This window comes from Malus domestica, chromosome 08 (assembly GCF_042453785.1).
Source record: "Malus domestica chromosome 08, GDT2T_hap1".
Classification (NCBI taxonomy): Eukaryota; Viridiplantae; Streptophyta; class Magnoliopsida; order Rosales; family Rosaceae; genus Malus; species Malus domestica.
In genome coordinates, this window is record NC_091668.1 from 1607507 (window position 1) to 1628759 (window position 21253).

Here is a 21253-nt window from a genome sequence, read left to right on the forward strand (position 1 = left end):
CATAAACTCGTGACAAAGAGTTAACAAAAAAACATGTGAAAGAGAGTAGTTCTTGTGTGCCACCATATAAATTGTATTCATATATCTCTATTCACGTGATGAGAAATAATAACACACGAATATATACATTTGTTAAGATTTGCCGATAGCAACTCTAACTTACGCACCTGCATATATGCACCATCACCAAGGCAGATGATGCGGGTTTGATTCCCACCAACTTTCTTTCACTCTAACAACTAAATATTTAATGCATTAACATTATTATTTGTTAAAATATATAAAATATATAATAATGTTTAAGGTATTATAAATTCTGCCCCATTTTATTTTCTACCTGTCTCCCATATATTCAGAAGAGAAAGAAAGGACGTTGGATGGAGGCGGAAATCGAAGAAGGTGCGAGAACACTGAGTCCGTGGGCGGGGCCATAGATGCATGCTGATCGAATATTGTCGACACTGTTCCACCCCTTTGACTCTTGACTCGCTTTCTCTGTAATAAAAATCCTAACCATAATTCTATTTTGGTTTTTTAGCTAAATATTTTTCAGATTGATATAATTCCGCATTTTGTTTTTTGAGATTTGAAATCAATAAAAATACAGTTCATTTGAATATGTTTTTAAAATGACTGAAAACACTTTTGGTGAAAATATTTTTGAAAACAATCATTTGTAAAAATGTTAGTAAATCCTAGAAAAACACTTAAAGTGTTTTCTAGAAGAAACACATAACCGATGTTTCTCATAGAAAGCACTTAAAGTGCTTTTAAAACCCCAAAATATTTTCTTTAAAAATGCTTTCAGTCATTTTAAAAGCACATCCAAACGAGCTTATAGTCTCTGAGTTTGTCCGTCATCAATCATTTTGATCATTTCGTGAAAAATTCTATTAAATAAGGATCAAAATAACAAATATACCCTCATTTTAATAAATAATAGACCGTAATGATATGACAAAAATTGATGGTATTATTGTGATTTGATTCTTATTTAATTGAAATTTTTTACAAAATAACCAAAATGATTGTTGACAAACTCATTTACCAATTCTATTGATTTTTATTATTAAGACAGCAACTCAACCAAATATTAAGACAACAACTTCATCCAATTCTGAGACAACAGATTTACAATATTATGAGCTACATCGAGACACTACCACATCTCAAGTTTCAACATTACAATTGGTGTCACTTTCTCCTCATAATTTTCATCCTATGCAGACTAGATCAAAGTCTGGGATTTTTAAGAAGAAACAGGTCTACATTGCTATCAAGTTTGATTCTAATACATAACTAAAGTCTTTTATTGCAGTTTCCAAATCTATCCAGTGGCAAACTGCCATGAAGGAAGAAATGGATGCTTTGTTACAACAGAAGACTTGGAAACTTGTTCCACTTCCTCCAAGTAAAAATTTGGTTGGCTGCAAATGGATTTATAAAATCAAAAGGAATCTGGATGGTTCAATTGCAAGACACAAGGCTCGGTTAGTGGCAAATGGATTTTCTCAGGAAGCTGGTTTGGATTATTATGAAACTTTCAGTCCCGTGGTCAAACCAACCACTGTGAGGTTAATGTTGTCTTTAGCAGCAACTCATGGTTGGAAACTCAAGCAATTAGATGTCAAGAATGAGTTCTTACATGGTTTTCTTGAAGAGGAAGTTTACATGTCACAACTCATAAATTTATTGACAAGAATCATCCTACCTATGTTTGTAAGCAGAGGTCCTTGTATGGGTTAAAGCAAGCTCCCCGAGCATGGAATGACAGGTTCACCACCTTGTATGGGCTAAACCCTTATATTTTTAATTTTTATTTTAGGCATGCCGATTTAACTTCATTTTCACTCTTTTGGAATTTTATTTAATACAGTTGTGATTAATGTTTGAATTTAGAATCCGTAAAATAATGTATTATGTTTTTCTAGAAACGTCAAACTTTGAGGTGATGGAGGAGAGTCAATAAAGAATCACATTTTGAAAAAAATCTCTTTATCTTTTATCTTACATAGAATATTTTACTTACTAGCAATAAAAGTCCTATCAATTGACGATCAAAATATATATATAAAAACCCGAGTTTTACCAAAAATTTGCTTGTAAAATTGGTTTAACTTTTCTTTTATGAATATAATATTTGTTATAAGCGGGACTAAAAGAAGAAGATACCGACACAAAACTTGCAATGTGCATATAAACGCTCTTAATTAACTAATTGAGTTACAAACTTTTATTTGATGTGTGAATACAATTGTAGTCAACACGCTCGTACCACCTTTTACATGCAGATATGATTAAAGTTTGATGATTGATCATGCTACACCTAATAATTAAGTAGGGTTTCGATACCTTCAAATCACCATCATCATAATTTCAAATTAGCACTTAGAAAAAAATATAGAACCAGCTGTCTACTATCAAAAGAAGTACGAAAAGGCACTGATTTATTAAAAATAAAAAAGAAAATAAAAAAAAAGAAGCAAATACGTTTTATTGTAAAGGAATAAAGTAATTATATTTAAATGCAAATTCAAACTCATTTTTCTCTTGCAAACAACTAATAATTTAATTCACGTTATAATTTGTATAAAAAAAAAAAATTAACGAAAAACTTGTTTACTTTAACGAAAAATCATATTTTTACACTAAAAAATCAATCCTGGTACTCTTCATTTTATCATTTATTTTGTTCTTATCGTTAAAACTCAAAATTTTCAAGTTATTTTTATTAATTTTCTTTAAAAAAAAATAATAGAAATTAAGGTGCACCGAGAGTGGTGGATCTCAATTTCTTATTGCCCTTTTTTTTGGGTTGGAAATTAACAATTTCTTTGAAGCGTGTAACTGGGGCACCGTTGACGGCCGTTTGTCTGCAAGTGGAAGTTGGTCCAGCGCGCTAGATCTCCGTTCCGTTTTCGTCGGTGCGACCATTCATTCAGCTGTCATAGACTTCGGTTCTGGACAAACAGGATTAGAAGGACTTTAATCCGAGAAAATACAGAAAAATTGTGTCATCGTCATTGTCACGTATTGTTACTAATACTTGTATTAAAATATGCAATATATTATATAGTTGGTATTTCATAAACTCTTGATGTAATTTAGATATTGTAAAATTATGTGAAAATGTGTTAGCAAGATACGATACCAATTATCTCACTTAAAAAGTTACTATGGAAAGCCTGGGTGTCTTGGCACAAATTTTTCCATGGATTGTGTTTGGTGATGGCTGAAGAAATAGAAATGAGAGTATTGGTAGAGCACCTCTCGCAAAAGTACGAGAGGTCATGTATTTCGGTCTTATTTGACCTCATGTTAATTGCACTCGGTGTGAGATATGTTGTAATTATGCAAACCTATCAAAATTTCTCTCATCACACGTATTTTTGCGTGATGCTGGCCAGTGAAAGAATAGGAAAGTGATCATTAGTAAGGGTGTTACACAAAAACACGATACGTCATGTATTTTAGTTCTACTCGACTCATACAGAAAAAGAGGAAAGGAACCATTGGGCTACAATTGCCTCTCATGTTAGGGCTTGAAGCCCGAGTTGTATATGGGCTGGACTCACATAAGTGTTCATTCGGGCTCAACTTTTGTATGTCTGTTCAGCCATTCAAGGTTGCAAATACGATTCCAACACCCCGGTCCCTAAGCCCTCCTCCCCCGTTGCTTTCTGCCCGCCACCCTGTGGGTGGAGGACTCCGTCACTGTGGCGGCGTCTCTACCTGCGGTGCTTTTTCCACCCTCCCCTCCGAATCCGATCCGATATTTACCACTTTTTGCTCTCTTTTTTTTCTGCAGAAGGACAGAAATTGACCAGACAAATTGTCCAGGGGCAGAAACAGAAATGAAGGTGATAAAAAAAAAAAAGGATTCTGAGTATCTTAGTAGTAAAAAACAAAAAACCAGAATTACCAGAAAAGAAGAACATCCCTGTCTGAATTCTGAGGAAATAAACAATGATTGGGAAATGTACGTACGTCTCGAAAAGTTTGATTGACATACTGGCATACGCACGTGTCCAATCGACCACGATGCGCCATGCATATATAAAATGCTTCCCATATATTCCAAATTTCCAAGGAATCCGAATAAAGCAGTACTCTTTTGCGTTACTGCGTAATCTTCTGTCCTCCAAATGCTCAGTGAGAAAATTATAAACCCTGGAAAATGCTCTCTAGCTAGGTAAAGATAGTACTCTTTCTTTTCTGGCGAACAACTTATATGAAATGAGTTCAGGTCATCGTCATGTGGCTTTCCAATTTGATATGTAATGACATGTAATGAGATATTTATGTATAATATTATATTATTAGATTGGAATGCCACGATGGTGGTAAATTCCATTCCATGCAGAGTCTTTATTCTTTATCTGAGGTCAGAACTCAGAAGTGATGGGAACGATTGTTTGATTCTTTTTACTTTTGAAGCCATTAGCTCCATAGTGGAGAGAATAATTATCTTCTTCCACACAGTTGTAAGGTGTAGATATAAACTATTGTCATGAACCCACGCACGCTTTGTGTTCCGTATAAATGCTTATCAGCCGTATCATTCTTCAGAGTGCAGCGTTCAAGTATTCGATCAACTGCATTCACAATCTCACCCCTTCTCCATCTCCTTCATTTGGTCACTGATCCAAAATGGTAAGTTGATAACTATTTGTTTTGAAGATATTTTAAGTGCAGGTCGTCCCTTTTTTTAATTACAACATAACGCATATTTATAAATGTGTCGATAGCATGTTAGTAAATTTTGTTGGGGTCAATATATTGATGAAAATTTGACGCCCGTCTTTGTTGTGTGATTTCTTGTATTTTGATCGGAATTTAAACCCCAGTTAATTATATATGACTGACTAATTTGAGGTGAATGTTAACGATGGTAGGATACTTTTGAGGGATACAACAACAAACCCGTGTCAGTTGGGCCATGGGGAGGCCAGAACGGGCTCGTTTGGGATGACGGAGTTTACTCAACTGTGAAGCAGCTGGTGATAACTCATGGAGCTGCCATTGATTCCATCCAGATTGAGTATGATGAGAAGGGGAACTCATTTTGGTCAGACAGGCACGGTGGCAATGGAGGCTGGAAAACTGACATGGTTAGTTAATTTAGTCCACGTTATATATTCTCACAAAAGCATGTGACCTAGTGATCCTCCGATTAACGCTCCCACTTGATTCCATGCAATTTTACTCGGTGTGAGACTTGTTCTAGTTAGGCAGCCCTATCGAATTTCTTCTCCTCCTCTTCAATTCATCCCAAAGTACATGACATAAAAGTCAGCTAGTCACGACTCACGGTGTTATACAAATTAATTGTGTATATATATATATGTCATACTGCTGCAGGTGAAGCTTGCTTCTCCAGAAGAATTTTTAACATCAATTGAGGGATATTACGGTAAGATAAGCGAATGGGGACTGGTCACAGTTCGATCTCTTACTTTCAAGAGCAACAGAACAACTTATGGACCGTTTGGGATCGAAGAAGGAACCTATTTTTCAGTCCCAGAGACAGCTGCGAATAGTAAGATTGTTGGGTTCCATGGCATGTCTGGCTGGAATCTTGATTCAATAGGCGCTTACCTAAAGCCCCTTGATCGGAATGAACAAAACCAACACGCGAAAACTCTGCTTCAGACACAGTTCAATTACCTGACTGTTGATACTGATCACAACCTTGCTGGCTACTCATTAATCCAAAACTGTGATGTGTTTTTCGCTATAAGACCGAAGGACAACTCCACTACTAAACCAGCTGTAGTACCACAACCAGCACCAGCACCAGTACCCAAAATGCTCTCAGGGCAGTTTTCTGATTCCGAATTAAGTGATGCAGGAACCAAACGTAAGCTGGTAAGGAAAATTTCACCTTTTCCGTTTCCTTTTCGGGTTCAATTTGAAAATACGCCATATTAACAAGTAGTTATTTATTTCAGATGACGAATATTGAGAGGTTTCCCTCGAAAGTTGAAGGGGTGGTAGCATATGGCCCCTTCGGAGGGACGGGTGGTACTGTATTTGATGATGGAATTTATACGGGGATTAGACAAATCAAGTTATCAAGAAACATTGGAGTTGTATACATTAAGGTTCAGTATGACCGCAATGGTGAAGCCGTTTGGGGAGGCAGACGCGGCGGGACTGGAGGATATAAAAGTGACAAGGTGAACAATTAGTACTCAAACAAACTTGTCTTACAAGTTAAGTGTATTTACACTATATATTATGGTGTTTTTGAAATTATAATGTTCCGTACATGTATTTGCAGATAGTTTTTGACTATCCGAACGAGATCTTGACGCATATAACAGGAACATTTGCGCCTACAATGGTGATGGGGCCTAGTGTCATCAAGTCCCTCACTTTCCACACCACGAAGAAGCAGCATGGGCCGTATGGAGAAGAACAAGGAGCCTGCTTCACCACCAAGCTTAGAGAAGGGAAAATCGTCGGAATTCATGGGAGGAGCGGTCTGTTCTTGGATGCTCTTGGGGTCCATGCCATAGAAGGGAAGGTCCATGTTGTAGAGACAAAGACACCAACTGTCACAAATACTCCTAATGTTCCCAACGGCCACATTGACCACAGAAATATGACCCCAACTGCCACAAATACTCCTAATATTCGTAACGGTCACAGTGACCACAAAAGTAAGACACCAATTGTCACAAATACTCCTAATACTAGCACTGCAATGGTCCCAAAGGCGCCTGCAGGGGCAATTACTGAGATAGATAATCCTCACTGGACAAAGAAACTACTGATGACAAACAGAGGAAAAGTCGAAGAGGTAATAAGTTCAATCCAATTCCGTTAGTAGATAAGACAATATTGTGCATGTACTAACTGTATTAGTAATTCTGTGTTTGGCCAGGTTGCTTGTGGGGTGATAAAAGAACCAGCTCCGTGTGGACCGGGACCTTGGGGCGGAGACGGAGGTAGACCATGGGATGATGGAGTGTTTTCCGGGATTAGGCAGATTCATTTGACAAGAGCAGCAGAAGGCATTTGCTCAGTGCAGATTGAGTATGATCGAAACGGACAATTCATCTGGTCTGCTAAGCATGGAGGCAATGGAGGAACTTCCCCACATAGAGTACTAATGCTTCATCAACATCTTCATCAATTTGATTATTTTTTCGCGATATCATAAACAACTTTAATCTTGGTAATCTACGGGAAGGAGATTTGAACCTTCGTGCAAGTGGGCGGACATACTGCCCTGACTGACTGGCTTTCTACTTACCGTTTTCATTTGTATATTCTGCAGATAAAATTGGAGTACCCTCATGAAGTGATCACCTGCGTATCTGGATATTATGGTTGCGTAAGCAATGGCGAGGTACATAAAATCATAAAGTCGCTGACTTTTTATACAAGCAGAGGGAAGTACGGTCCGTTTGGAGAAGAAGTTGGGACATTCTTCACTTCGACTGCGACGGAGGGTAAGGTGGTGGGCTTCCATGGGAGGAGCAGCCTGTATTTGGACGCCATCGGAGTTCACATGCAGCATTGGCTTGGAAGTGGTCAGAAAACAAGCTTCAAGCCCTCCCTCTTCAAGAAGTATTGATCAAACGTCTCAAGCAATAACCGGAGTTCATACAGCTGGGAAAATAAATAGTTTTTGACTAGTGAATAATATTTGTTTGATTAAGGGCACATGAGAAGCATTTTCTGATTGTTTTGGGTCATTTTCTTATGTGGTTTAGTAGGTATTGTCAAGTGAGTCGAACTTTAGACTATCTTAATCGAACTATGGTTGTGCCATTTTGTGGAAATTCTGGAGTCATCCTCGTCCTCCTTTGTAGAAAAATAAGAAAGTGACGGTACATGATGATTATTTTGGAGTTGTTAACATTTCTATTGTATATCGATAACTATGGTCATTTTGTGGAAATTCTGCATTATCATCGTTGCATAAGTGAAAAACTTCGGTCATATTATATAACGATCTTGTTAGTTCAATTTGTCAATAAGATAATATTGCGTCATTAATCATTTTGTAATAAAACTTTTATCAACAAGTATATCGACAACTATGTATAGAAATGTGATATCGGTAATATCAACGACACATCGATAGTTGATAACGTATTCCTACACTTGTCAATATTAGATAGTTGGAAGGGGAATTGGATTTGCTTCAAACCTTAATGTTTGGAGCCTAAGAATCAAATCATCTGGGTCACTGATTGGTATGTAAAATAAATAAGAGTCATTGGTTTTGTGTGGTGGGCTAGAAAAATAAGTTAATGGGGACCGTTGGATTCAATTTGTGCGGCCCAAATAAATTGATGCATTGGCTCCAGATACTAAGATCTGGAGGGGGATCCAATTCCGTTGGAAAGGCCATGCTTCTACGTGGCGCAATATCATTGGCTAAATCCATTGCAATTTGCAATGCGCGCGGGTTCCACTTCCAACGGACACAACAAACTCTACAATCTTCTATCCGCGCCTTCCACCTCATCTTCCAGCCATGAACTGAAACAAATAGCGCCCAGAAAAACCCAATCCTTCAAGCTTCGAGCTTTCAGCAATGGAGAATTTTACAATTCCCTGCAAATCAAGCCCTCCAACGGCCATCGTTCCCCCCAAATTTAGCAACCCATCTGAATTCTCACCACGACAAACCAAACCCACAATCTCTTTTTCCAGAAAAACCCTCCCAAAATGCTCAGACTCTCACTTGAATTACCTCTGCAAGAATGGCGAGCTCACCAAGGCCGTCACGGTTCTTGAATCCATTGCCAAAAGTGGGTCGAAGGTAACTTCCACTACCTACATGAATTTACTTCAATCTTGCATTGACACCAATTGTATTCAACTGGGTCGGAAGATCCATGAGCGTATTGATGTAGTTGAGGAATTGAACCCTTTTGTTGAAACGAAGTTGGTGAGTATGTATGCGAAATGCGGGTTTTTGGATGATGCGCGCAAGGTATTCTACGCAATGCGTGAGAGAAATTTGTACTCTTGGTCTGCCATGATCGGTGCGTGTGTCAGAGACCAGAGGTGGAAAGAGGTGGTGGAGCTTTTTTACTCGATGATGAGAGATGGGGTTTTGCCGGATTACTTTCTGTTTCCTAAGATATTGCAGGCTTGTGGGAATTGTAGGAATTTAGAGGCCACAAAATTGATACATTCCATTGTGGTTCGGTGTAACTTGAGTAGTTGTAGTCAAGTGAACAATTCGATACTGGCAGTGTACGCAAAGTGTGGAAAATTGAAGTGGGCAAGGAGGTTTTTTGACGACATGGATGAGAAGGATGGGGTGAGTTGGAATGCAATTATATCTGGTTATTGCCACAAAGGTGAGACTGAAGAAGCACAGAGACTGTTTGATGCGATGAGCAAAGAAGGGATTGAACCGGGGTTGGTAACTTGGAATACATTGATTGCTAGTCATAACCAGTTAGGGCATTGTGATGTCGCTATGGAACTGATGAGGAGGATGGAGAGCTGTGGGATAACTCCTGATGTATATACTTGGACTTCTATGATTTCGGGGTTTGCTCAAAACAACAGGAAAATTCAGTCTTTGGATTTGTTGAAGAAGATGCTTTTGGCAGGGGTACAACCAAATGGGATTACAATCACTAGTGCAATCTCAGCTTGCACATCTTTAAAATCACTCAACAAAGGGTTGGAAATCTATTCTATTGCTATAAAGATGGGTTTCATTGATGACGTACTGGTCGGAAATGCGCTCATTGGTATGTTTTCAAAATGTGGGGAACTGGAAGCTGCTCAGAAGGTCTTTGTTAGGATCCCAGAGAAAGATGTCTATACCTGGAACTCAATGATAGGAGGATATTGCCAAGCTAGATACTGTGGTAAGGCCTATGAACTATTCATGAAGATGCAGGAATCAGATGTGCATCCCAATGCTGTGACCTGGAATGTGATGATCACAGGATACATGCAGAGCGGAGATGCAGATCAAGCAATGGACCTCTTCCAAAGGATGGAAAAAGACGGGAAAGCTAAACGAAATACAGCATCTTGGAACTCTCTTGTCTCTGGCTACCTGCAACTTGGGGAGAAAGACAAGGCACTTGGGGTATTCAGGCAGATGCAGGCCTACTGTGTTAATCCCAATTCTGTTACTATATTGAGTGTCCTGCCTGCTTGTGCGAATTTAGTTGCCACGAAAAAGGTGAAAGAGATCCATGGTAGTGTATTGCGTAGAAATTTGGAGTCCTTAGTCCCTGTTGCAAATTCCTTGATAGACACCTATGCCAAATCGGGAAATATAGCATATTCAAGATTCATATTTGATAGAATGCCATCCAAAGATATCATCACTTGGAACTCACTAATTTCTGGTTATGTCTTGCATGGTCTTTCAGACATTGCACTTGACCTTTTTGATCAGCTGAAGAAGTTGGGCTTTAAACGAAATAGAGGTACCTTTGCAAGTATCATATATGCATACAGTCTTGCTGGAATGGTAGACGAGGGGAGACAAGCTTTTTACAGCATCACTGAAGACTATCAAATCATACCAGGTCTAGAACATTATTCAGCTATGATAGATCTTTTCGGGCGTTCAGGTAGGCTTCAAGAAGCAATGCAGTTTGTTGAAGATATGCCCATAGAACCAGACTCCTCTATTTGGGCTGCCTTATTTACAGCATGTAGGATTCATGGGAATCTTGCCTTGGCAGTTCGTGTGGGGGAGCATTTACTCGACTTGGAACCAGGGAATATTTTGATTCAACAGTTACTGTTACAGGCATATGCACTATGTGGGAAGTCTGAGGATACTTCAAAATTGAGAAAGTTCGGTCGAGATGCTGCAATAAAGAAATTTACTGGGCAGTGCTGGATTGAGTTCAAGAACTCGGTGCATATGTACACTGCAGGTGACAGGTCGAAGTTATGCTCAAACTTTCTAAATTCGTGGTTACAAAACATAGACGAAAAAGCAAAGAGACCTGATTTTTGTAATGAGCTTTGTGTTGAGGAAGAAGAGGGGGGTATTAGCTGGGTCCATAGTGAAAACCTTGCATTTGCTTTTGCTCTCATTGGCTCCCCAAGTGTACCCCGAAGTATTAGGATGGTGAAAAATCTGAGAATGTGTGGAGACTGCCACAGGACAGCCAAGTATATATCTATGGCTTTTGGGTGTGATATATATTTGAGTGACCCAAAGTCGTTTCACCATTTTAGTAATGGCCATTGTTCTTGTGGTGACTATTGGTAGAGAGGTCATCATGGAAAATCATCAAAGGCCAAAGTTGAAAGATCAGGTGCAGCGAAACGGGGCTTGTTAAAGGCACTATTGCAGCTAACATTCAACTTCATTTTGTATAGTCACATCAACTCCAATCCGTCAACATTTTTTAGTTTGAAGCCAAACTTAGGCTTCGCTGTAGCTCTGTAACTCGGCCGCAAGAGCAGATTCAATACCAATGTTTAGAGAGAAGCCTTCGATCCTCTTCGTTGTGCAGAACTCAGCCTGCTCCAATTTGACCAGGCTCACCCCTGAATATCTAGGAGGGGGAAGCCAATCAAGGAGCACAGTTTGCCTAGAGGATTTGTAAGACTTTTGGGTTTAGGTGAGGGCCCTTTTTTCTTTCTGATATTCTTTGTATACAAAAAAAAAAAAAACATTATTTAATTAGCATTAAGCATTGCTTGGACATGTTTCACATTTTCCCTCCCCATGTAACAACTCATTCATACTGAAAAGATCAATTGATGTGAAGCGTATGGATAAACGTATGTGTCAGCTTGTGATTTGCAGGTTAGAGAAATGACCAGCTATGCTTCCCTAAAAAGCATGGCATGAGCTCCTCGGAAGCCCTCCTACTCCAAGGCCAAACTACTCATTGACGGGTTTGGATCTGTTTTGTTCTTCTATTGGGTCAACTTCTCATGAAGTCCGTTACAAACAGCATAGTATCCACAAAGAACAAACTTTTTCCCCAGAATAAAGTTAATTTCTGCGTATGATCTTTGCTCAGCTTAGGTTCCCTCTCTTTTTTTGGTCAATGTTGGAGCTTGGAATCAGATTTCATTTCTGTACAAACCCACTTAATCTTTTTATGGCATATATGTGTCGTTAATCTGCTATCGCCAGTCCAAACCAGTCCAATCCAATCCAATCCTAACCTTCGCTCGACCTACCTTATTTGCCTTGGATTTTAATTTGATCATTGATAGATTACTGCATTTATCCTTGTTGCTGGTTGAAAGTTGAATGCAGGCCTCTTAAGATTTGGAATGCTGAGGAAGCTGTGAAATATACATCCCAAAAACCCAAATCACCACCTCTCACAAGTTACTTGCATGGCAAGCATCCGGATGAAGATTGCCGAGGACATTGCGGAGATGGATCATCCAATTTGGTTTATGCCGAAAACGTTAACAGAAAAATTAAGATTAATCAGAAGAAAGTAATGTACAAATTGTATTGGTGATCCTGTGTTTGTCCAGGTTGGTTATGGGGTGGTAAAAGAGCTAGACGGGCACTTGTGTGGACTGGTACCTTGGGGCGGAGGTGGAGGCAGATCATGGGATGACGGAGTGTTTTCTGGTATCAGCAGATTCATTTGACAAGAACAGCAGACGGTGTTTGCTCAATCCACATTGAGTACGATCGAAACGGCCAATTCATCTGGTCTGTTAGGCATGGAGGCAATGGAGGAAATTCCTCACGTCGTGTAATAATCCTTTATCTATCTTCATTCTATTTGGTTTGATTTTTTACGGGCCTAAGTAACAATCCTTAATTAAGGTGACGGCTATGGAGACCATAGGTTATTTATCTTAATGGGCCAAGTTCTCTTAGACCTTTGGTTCAGTCGTGTCGATATTTAGCAAGGTATGTTGAAAGAAAAAAAGAAAGAATTGTATCCACTTTGAAGGTTAAAAAGTGGATTAATACATAAGGAAACTCACATTTTTCCTATCATTAGAAAAATAGTAGGGTTGAAAGATATATGTTTCATCATGTCTAATCTCCTTTTAATAATTGACAAAAAATAATTCACGTCTTCAACATACATTGAGTTTTATGTACCGAACAAGCTCTTAATGAGTAATCTAATCCAATTCAATAATTCACGTCTTTAACATACATTGAGTTTGATGCACCGAACAAGCTCTTAATAAGTAATCTAATCTAATTATAGAATTGAATAGTAATGTATAACTCATTATTCAAGTTGCACACCAATTTTCATTCGTGACGTAATCCACCATTCCTTAAATGTAATAAGTTATCAAATTCAATCCAATCATACATGACAAACATAATCGGGTCGTCGTTTTGGAAAAGTATGAATGGATTTAGCTAGCTAACCTAACTTTTTAAGAAAAAGTAATGCTGATGGTGAGAATTTCAGGTAAAGTTGATTTAGAGAATGACATATTAGTGAAAGTTTGCTGCTGTGGCTGTACATTCACCAACTCAATGCCATACACAGTTGTAAAGCCAAACTTTAATCAGAAACCGTGCATGCATGTATATGATGTCAAACTGCACCACCATCACAAGAAATTTTTAGTTGTGACAGGAACACAAGTGATACACCATGTGTTTTAATAGGAGTGGTAGGAAATTTTATTTTTTAAATTATTAACTTTTTAGCACACATATCCCATAATTTGTATAATAACACGTGATGTACTATCTCATGTATCGATTACACTGAAAAATCTCTCTACCACCACTAGTGTCATCGCTCAACAAGTGACGCAAAGCAATTGGGAGAATAATATAAATAGAAAGAAACAAATTTGACTAGATCATCAACTGCTTTTGATTAATTAATTAAACATTTTTTTAGGTAAGTACTTGAAGTAATTATTTATCAAAATTTTTTTTTGTTTTTTTCTTTATCAAGTGCTTTTATATTATCTTTCTTAGATTTTATACTTACATATGAAGCCAAAGAGAAAAAAATTATAGAACTTTGGAAACCTAGCTAAAAGGTTTTCCATTTTGTGCAATAAACTATTAGGTTTGTTATAACTTCTTCCACTTGATATTTATATATAATAGATATATGAGTCCACTACTCAACTGCCTTAAATAATAAACACCCCTTTTAAATTAGCTTCCCGGACTATAGCACCAAAAAAAATAATTATTAATATAATTAGAGTAATGTTAATTATTTAGACACGGAAAATTGATATACTCCCTAATACAGATAGATCTCACATAAAATAATAATGTTCATCTAACTAAAAATGTATGCTACAGCGATTATGACAATTCGTGTTTCTAAATAACATTATTTGTATTTCACTTTCAACTCTTTTCCTTCGTCTCAGGTCAACAGATCTTCTCAATTCAAAGATCCCCTAGATCATACACATTCCAGTTGACCGACTAATTCTAATTGTGAGAGACCCCCCTAGAATCTAAGAGTGAGCTACATGTGAAAGATACATGTAAAATGCGGTTGTGTGCATGAGCTGATCAATAACAGCTTATAGCTGACATGAAAATGAAGTGTCACTTAATTTGGTAGACCTAAGTGAATAATTAGGGTTAGGTATCAGATTATATGGCATGATTAGTATAAAAAAAATGCCAATAAATATAAAGAAACATATAAGATGATGCCAAACAAGATGGAGAATTGGAGATGCATGGGACCTATGACCTATATATGTTGTGCCGTATGGATAATTGATATGCCACTTGTTGTGGGAAATTCCAGAACAAATGATGTCAGATGGCAAACTAATAATTAAATTGGATCTGGCAATCTGCTACCATATATAACCCACGAACGATGGACACCAAGATTCTGTGCTAGAGTTTATCCCTGCAGCTTAGCTTTTTGCATGGGGCAATGCAGTTATGCACGTTGATGCAAAATGCTATGTCGACGTAGTAATTAATTATTAAAGAATTTTAAAGAAAAGTTCTTGGTACGGTTTATTTTAACAAAAATTACATTTTTACATTAAAAATTTAATCTTGGTATTATTCACTTTATCATTTATTTTGTCTTTATCTTTAAAACTCAAAATTTTTATGTAATTTTCTTAATTATTAATGTTCATGACCACGAAAAGAAAATTATACATACAACCTTTCAGGATTGCTGAAGGTCGCAGGCTCACACAGAGATGATGAATGAACAATGCTGCAAATTAACAGGCTGCATCTTCTTCCACCGACAAATAAATAGCCCCATTTTAATTGGTTTGTACCGTATCTAGGGGATAACGTCTTGCCTAGTGAGTGATGTGGCTTCGCGTATGTGTTGTGGTTTTAATGTGGCCTCGCTTGCTAGCGATTGTTTGATGTAGTCTTGCTTGTGTGGCAGTGACATTACTTGTGCTTCCGTATAAATCTGCTGAGTTTGCCATCTTTGTTTCTGATTTGTTACGGGAGTGCTTGTGCTAGTGTGTGCGCGCCAATTAGCTGTATGTCTTCTTGTAAAAATTTAGAATCACTAATTGTATATGTATAGGCTACAGCCTATATAGTCGCGCGATAATTTGAAATTTCATCCATATGCATGTTATATATACATAAAAGGCAAGGCCCTTGCATAATGCGTTTATATTTTGGTCTTGTTGGTTTCTCTCATAAGGAAGTTCATGTATGCATACCTTATTTCTTTCCCGTTCAATGAAATTGTTTGAACACATAAAACTGACATAAAATCTTTTAATACAAGTACACTCTTTTATTATATATGAGTTTTGGCTATATTATAGATTATGTCATTAAGCATCAACTTCGCATGTTCAAATCTTTGCATGTTCAAATAGCCAATGGCGAAGCCAACTAGGGTCATTGACTACTCATGACCCCACTTGCTTCATAGCCCCCAAGGAATATTTGTATAATATTTGTTCGTGACTAATATACATAATTGCGGACTAAAAAAATGAGTCAAAAACACTAAATTACGACCTGCTACTTCTGTTGTGTAACTCTATGCATAGTTATTTGTAGTTTTTCTTATTTCTTTGTTTTGTCTTTCTACTAGTATTTCTTGTGTGCGACCCTATGTTCACAACAAGTGTTTGATTAAATGCTTCACTCTACATGCCTTGGCAGAAATCGATAAAATATGCCATAACTCGTCAGATACCCACTAAGAGCTCGACGAAATGATCTAATGAATTTTTTTTAGCTTATAACCTCATTGTTATAAAATTTTAGCTCCTTCACTGCAAGTAGCATCACACTTTCTAATATTTTTCACCTATTTCATATGCATTGAGTTACAAGCACTTTCATTTCATTTCATGTGTAAATTATTGGGGTATTATTTGTGCTGTTTGATGCCAAGCATGCATTGATTCGAAAACCGTTTACTTCATTTCTATTAATGTGTTTCGGGTAGTTGCATCTAATTACTCTGTCTCTCTCTCTGTCCCTCTCTGTCTCTATATAAATATAGCATAGGCAATTATGCATAATGCCAATGCTTATCCATATCTCACTGTTCGATATGCGACTTTAAGCTCCCTATTGCTAGCTAGCTATCTTGCTAGTTTTGTATAATTTGTATTACACAAAGGAGACACACGTAAGAAGCAATCAGCCGTGATGGACGCCTTAATAATGCTTGTTACTATCTGTTTACATTTTGCGCCCTCATCAGTCATCACTGATGTGAAATGTTAATTATTATGTTATCACAAGTGTTCAATCCAGGTACTAATTCGCGTACGTCGTGTAATTTTGGTAGGGAAAATGGGATATGAATTTCATCCGGATTCAAATTGTGGAAATTATAAGGATCTTTATATCTTAATTATTTATCGATCATCGTGTGATCATAAATTATTTAACTTTTTTTTATTTAAAATTAAATACAAATAGTACATGACGAAAATAGATCGTATAATGTACAATAAACGGTTAAAAAGTGAAAATCCCTAAGATCTCCATAAAGTGGATCCAAAGAGGATCCTCTTCCGGGAAAATGAGTCATTTCCTTTTCTCCACTCTCTCGGAAACCCCCTGCATCATGGTTTTCTATACCGCACTTGTGTTTACGTGTTAACTTCTTAGTGAAATTATATAATGTAGCTGACCACGTGTCAGCTCTATCAAAGTTCTTCGATAAGCATACAGCCTGCAAGAGTAGCATAAATCTGTTGAACAAAAAATTAAAGGGCCACAGCATGACCACCTTAATTTGTAGCTCAGCCGCGAATAGTTAAACTATCGCAGAATGCATGTGCAGGCAAAACATGAAAACCTTGGTAGCTCGACCGTGAATAGTAAAACTGTCGCAGAATGCATGTGCAATTTATTGAGTACAGTATTTGCATGCAATGAAACGAAATGAATGGTTACAAAATTAGGTTAGCTTTGGGCCTTGGCCAGCTCTTACGTACGTACTTTGTACTATACATTAATTGTCTTTCGTATATCTTGTGAACTAGAATTGTCTCTCTACATATTGATAGATACGTCTCAATACTGAATCAACTATAAAACTAATTGACACTACATGAAGTAGTTCAACTTTTTATAAGTACTTGCAACTTCTCTTTTTTTTCTTCTCGATGTTGGATATACTCTCTAATTTATGTTGAATACCTCATCATGAAGTAGTCAATACAATGATATTATCTATTCCGCTCCATGTACAGTGCAAGGGGATTCCCCTGGAAAAGATTTAAACCTTTGCCCGCGTGATTCAAGAAGAAATTACAAATATTTAATTTAATATAATACTATATGGTTTAAAAAATTACTAATTAAGCTAGTTTGCATGCACTGCATGGTGCTTGGCAGCTTGCTCCTATTTATAATAAGAAAAACTAATGAAAATAACTTGAAAATTTTGAGTTTTAACGATAAGGACAAAATAAAGGGTAAAGTGAATAGTACCAAGATTGACTTTTTAATGTAAAAATGTGGTTTTTCGTTAAAGTAAACAGTACTGAGGATTTTTCATTAAAGTTCCCTTTATAATATGATAAAGAAAAATGGGGCCAATAATGATAATGAAAACAATAGGGACTGAATGAGCTGTTCATCATGTAATTAAAATCATCAAGACCCGAGGAAAGCAAAAATTTTCTCACTTCTGACATGCATCCTTACAGTCTAATCACGGTTTTAATTGCAATTAGGGTTTAATACGCGATAAAATCTGTGATTTAGCTACCTTTAATTATAATTTTTTGAAGAAAAAAGAAGAAAAAAATTTAAGAATCTAATCTAGGGAACAATTGGTGTCAGGAAGGAAAAGAGGCTGCTATGTTATAAACTAACACAAAAGCAATTGTGTTTGCTTTCTTGAGCAGCTTTGCCTGTAAAGTGACCCTTGTGTAGGACCTTTGTTGCCTCATTGCTCTGCCCTTTGAGGGAGAAAAAAAAAACTTTTTGTTGTAAATTAAAGACGAGTTTAAACTCAAAAGCAAAGACAGCATGAACGAATCATAAAGCAAATAGACAAACTGGCTTTCTCCCTTTTTAGACGCACAAAAGATAGAAGAAGAAAAGAAATAGAGAGCCCCCACTTCCACTTATTTGCCAAACTTTTGTTGAAAAGAGCAATTACAGCTTTCAAACGAACTCCTATCGATTAATATTATTAATTTTATCATTGTCACTCTAGTTGGTGCTTAAAACTGCACTAATCGTTCTTATAGTTTAATCCCAATTGATTATATTGAAGGAGTGAGGAGAGGAATGACCAAAATGGTAAAGTGGGATTAAGTGTTACGTAAAAAATAAAGTGGATTTTTTACACAATAATGTTTAAGAAAAGAATATAAGTTCATATATATTTTGCTTTTTTTTTTCAGCATGTTAATAGAATCACAATTCGAGCAGTTGAATTTATATAGTATTTGATGCATATCATTGAGGCTTAGATAAGTTAAGATATTAGAAGATTAAGGATGAATGTCCATAGTTTAGATTAGAAGAAAATGAGAAGATGATTGTCAATTTGCTCGAGTTGCATGATTGTTTTGTTTTTGTTATGTAGTTTCCGGTTGCTTGATAATTTATATTCCTTATAAAATATTGGCGATTATATTTATAAATTTGATTTTATTTCTAATGTTAAGATAAAGGAAAACTAATGAAAAAAAAATTGAAAATTTTGAGTCTTAATAATAAGGACAAAATAAATGGTAAATTGAATAATACCCGGATTGACTTTTTAGTGTAAAAATATGATTTTTCATTAAAGTAAACAGTATTATAATTTTTTTTAAAGCTCACTTAAGATAATTGGTCATAGTTAACTCTCATTATTTATAAATTAATGGGGTCCTACGCATGCATATATATCTACGTACAGTCCAAATTGGTTGCTGACTAAAACAATTGGCCATTAAAATTGTTAGTACACTTGGTCCCTGGACAGGACTCGTGTTGCAATCCCAAGTCTGAAGGACATTTGGCACTGTTAACACACCTCTTCTTGTCGACAGATTAAACGTGGATTAATTCATTAAGCCAAATTATTTAATGATAATTGTACAACCAAAGCTTCTCATATCTAATCCGGTTGGATTTGGCTACCCGACAGAGACAAGACTTCTTGTCAAGACTCAATCTTGTGAACAGAAAAGGGAAACTGTTGATTTGGATTTAACAATGGGAATAATTTGGAAGTATTTTCCTCGTTTACAACATTGATCTGACAAATGGCCATCAACTTCAAATATAGGTCAAATTTCATTTACAAGTTCTTTAATTTGTATAAAAATACGACAGTGTCATACACATATTTATTTTTATTTTTTTTATATATTGTTCAACTTTTTGTTGTTAGAGTAAATAAATTTAAAAAAATTTAATGATAAAAATTAGTAAAAGTACATGAGAAATAAAAATAAGTATGTAACTATACTACGAAGATGATAAAAGCAAGCAAGGTAGCTGGGTCCAACTATTCACACCAAGAAAGAAAATGAATACACGCGTCCCCATTTCATGTGGGCTTGTTTTGTGGAAGAAAATGAGATTATAGGCACCACTTGATTTTATATTGTCAATGTCATTCTCAACAAAACCCCAATTTTTTGACTCACACAGAAAAATGATTTCTACGATATCCATGTTGATTTATATATTTTTATTCAGGGTCCGTATATGGTATTTTATTGAAAAATAAGGTATTAGTATAATTTGAACGTTGAAATTATAAAGTTGAACTCAAAGTTGTACCATTTAATTTTATACTTATTATTTTTCTGACTCATACAATAGAAAATTTCTACGCACTATTTTTTTCTTTATTATTTAATTCAAAATTTAGAAATTTAGAAATAGAGAAAGGTATTAAGGTAGAAAATGAGGGTGTTTACTTATCAGAAATAGGAATTAAAATCATTTTGATTCTTGATTTTCCAATGTTACTAAATTATGGATAAGGGAATCATTCCACCCCTTAATTTTTTCTACGTTTACTTACACATAAGAAATTAGAAAAGTGAAAATTTCTCCCTAAAATCTGTAATGAAATACCAAAAAATAAAAAATCAAATCGACTAGAGGTGATTAGTTGTTTCGATTCACACTCCTTATTTCTTCTATTTTTAAGCTTTCCGATTCATTTGTCCATTTTTGTTGAGTAAACATATTAAAAAAAGACCTTGACCCAAACATATTTCCAACACCATATTTCCGTGTGCTCGGGTTAACTTATATTTTCACCATTGGCCTAGTTTAATTATTATGAATCCTAATTATTCCTTACTGGCGAATTCCCATTCATCACGTCTGTAGTGAAAGACAAGTGAATTAGACAAGCTATTATTACGTGGTCCAACAAATGTGTATATGTATCAAAGCTCAAAATATGCACTCACTGATTGGATAATCATTTTCATTCCTAGACAAAGGTGGAAGAGTTGTCAATTTGCAGAAAGCCCTCCTAAACAGTGACTTCTTTAACCAGACAACGGTTTTACACCGTAACTATTTCCTTTCTTTGTTCTCTATGGAGGTTTTTTGGTTGTTAATAGCGTAACTTGAATACTTGAATATATATATATTTTTTTTTTTTTCAGATTTGGGTTTCAACCAATTCGCTTAAACAGTATGCACTCTCCACTACTTTCAAAGTTGAATCTTCCTTCACATAGTTTAAATAAAACTTAGTATTGAATATCATTTGGTATAAAAAATAAAAGAAAAATAGAAACTACAATCTTGGTATGAGAATCGTATTCTTATCCAAGAAGCTAGGTGTTCCTAAACTGCAAAGACTTGACTAATCTAAGGGCCACATCCATTAAATTCTTATATTTATAACCAACTAATTATTTGCGAAGA

At 36.2% G+C, this 21253-nt stretch overlaps 2 protein-coding genes across 2 annotated transcripts; both read left to right on the forward strand.

The window, feature by feature from the left end:
• Positions 1-4128: 4128 nt before the first annotated feature.
• LOC103440289 (jacalin-related lectin 3) lies at positions 4129-7912 on the forward strand. The gene is made up of 7 exons (XM_008378965.4): positions 4129-4653; positions 4896-5111; positions 5362-5868; positions 5952-6179; positions 6284-6805; positions 6890-7111; positions 7286-7912. Exons 1-7 carry the CDS (start codon positions 4651-4653, stop codon positions 7583-7585), a joined length of 1998 nt encoding a protein of 665 aa, XP_008377187.3. The 5' UTR covers positions 4129-4650; the 3' UTR covers positions 7586-7912.
• A 509-nt stretch (positions 7913-8421) lies between these two features.
• On the forward strand, positions 8422-11728 carry LOC103440290 (pentatricopeptide repeat-containing protein At1g19720). The gene is made up of 2 exons (XM_017334017.3): positions 8422-9851; positions 9933-11728. Exons 1-2 carry the CDS (start codon positions 8555-8557, stop codon positions 11222-11224), a joined length of 2589 nt encoding a protein of 862 aa, XP_017189506.3. The 5' UTR covers positions 8422-8554; the 3' UTR covers positions 11225-11728.
• Positions 11729-21253: the final 9525 nt, after the last annotated feature.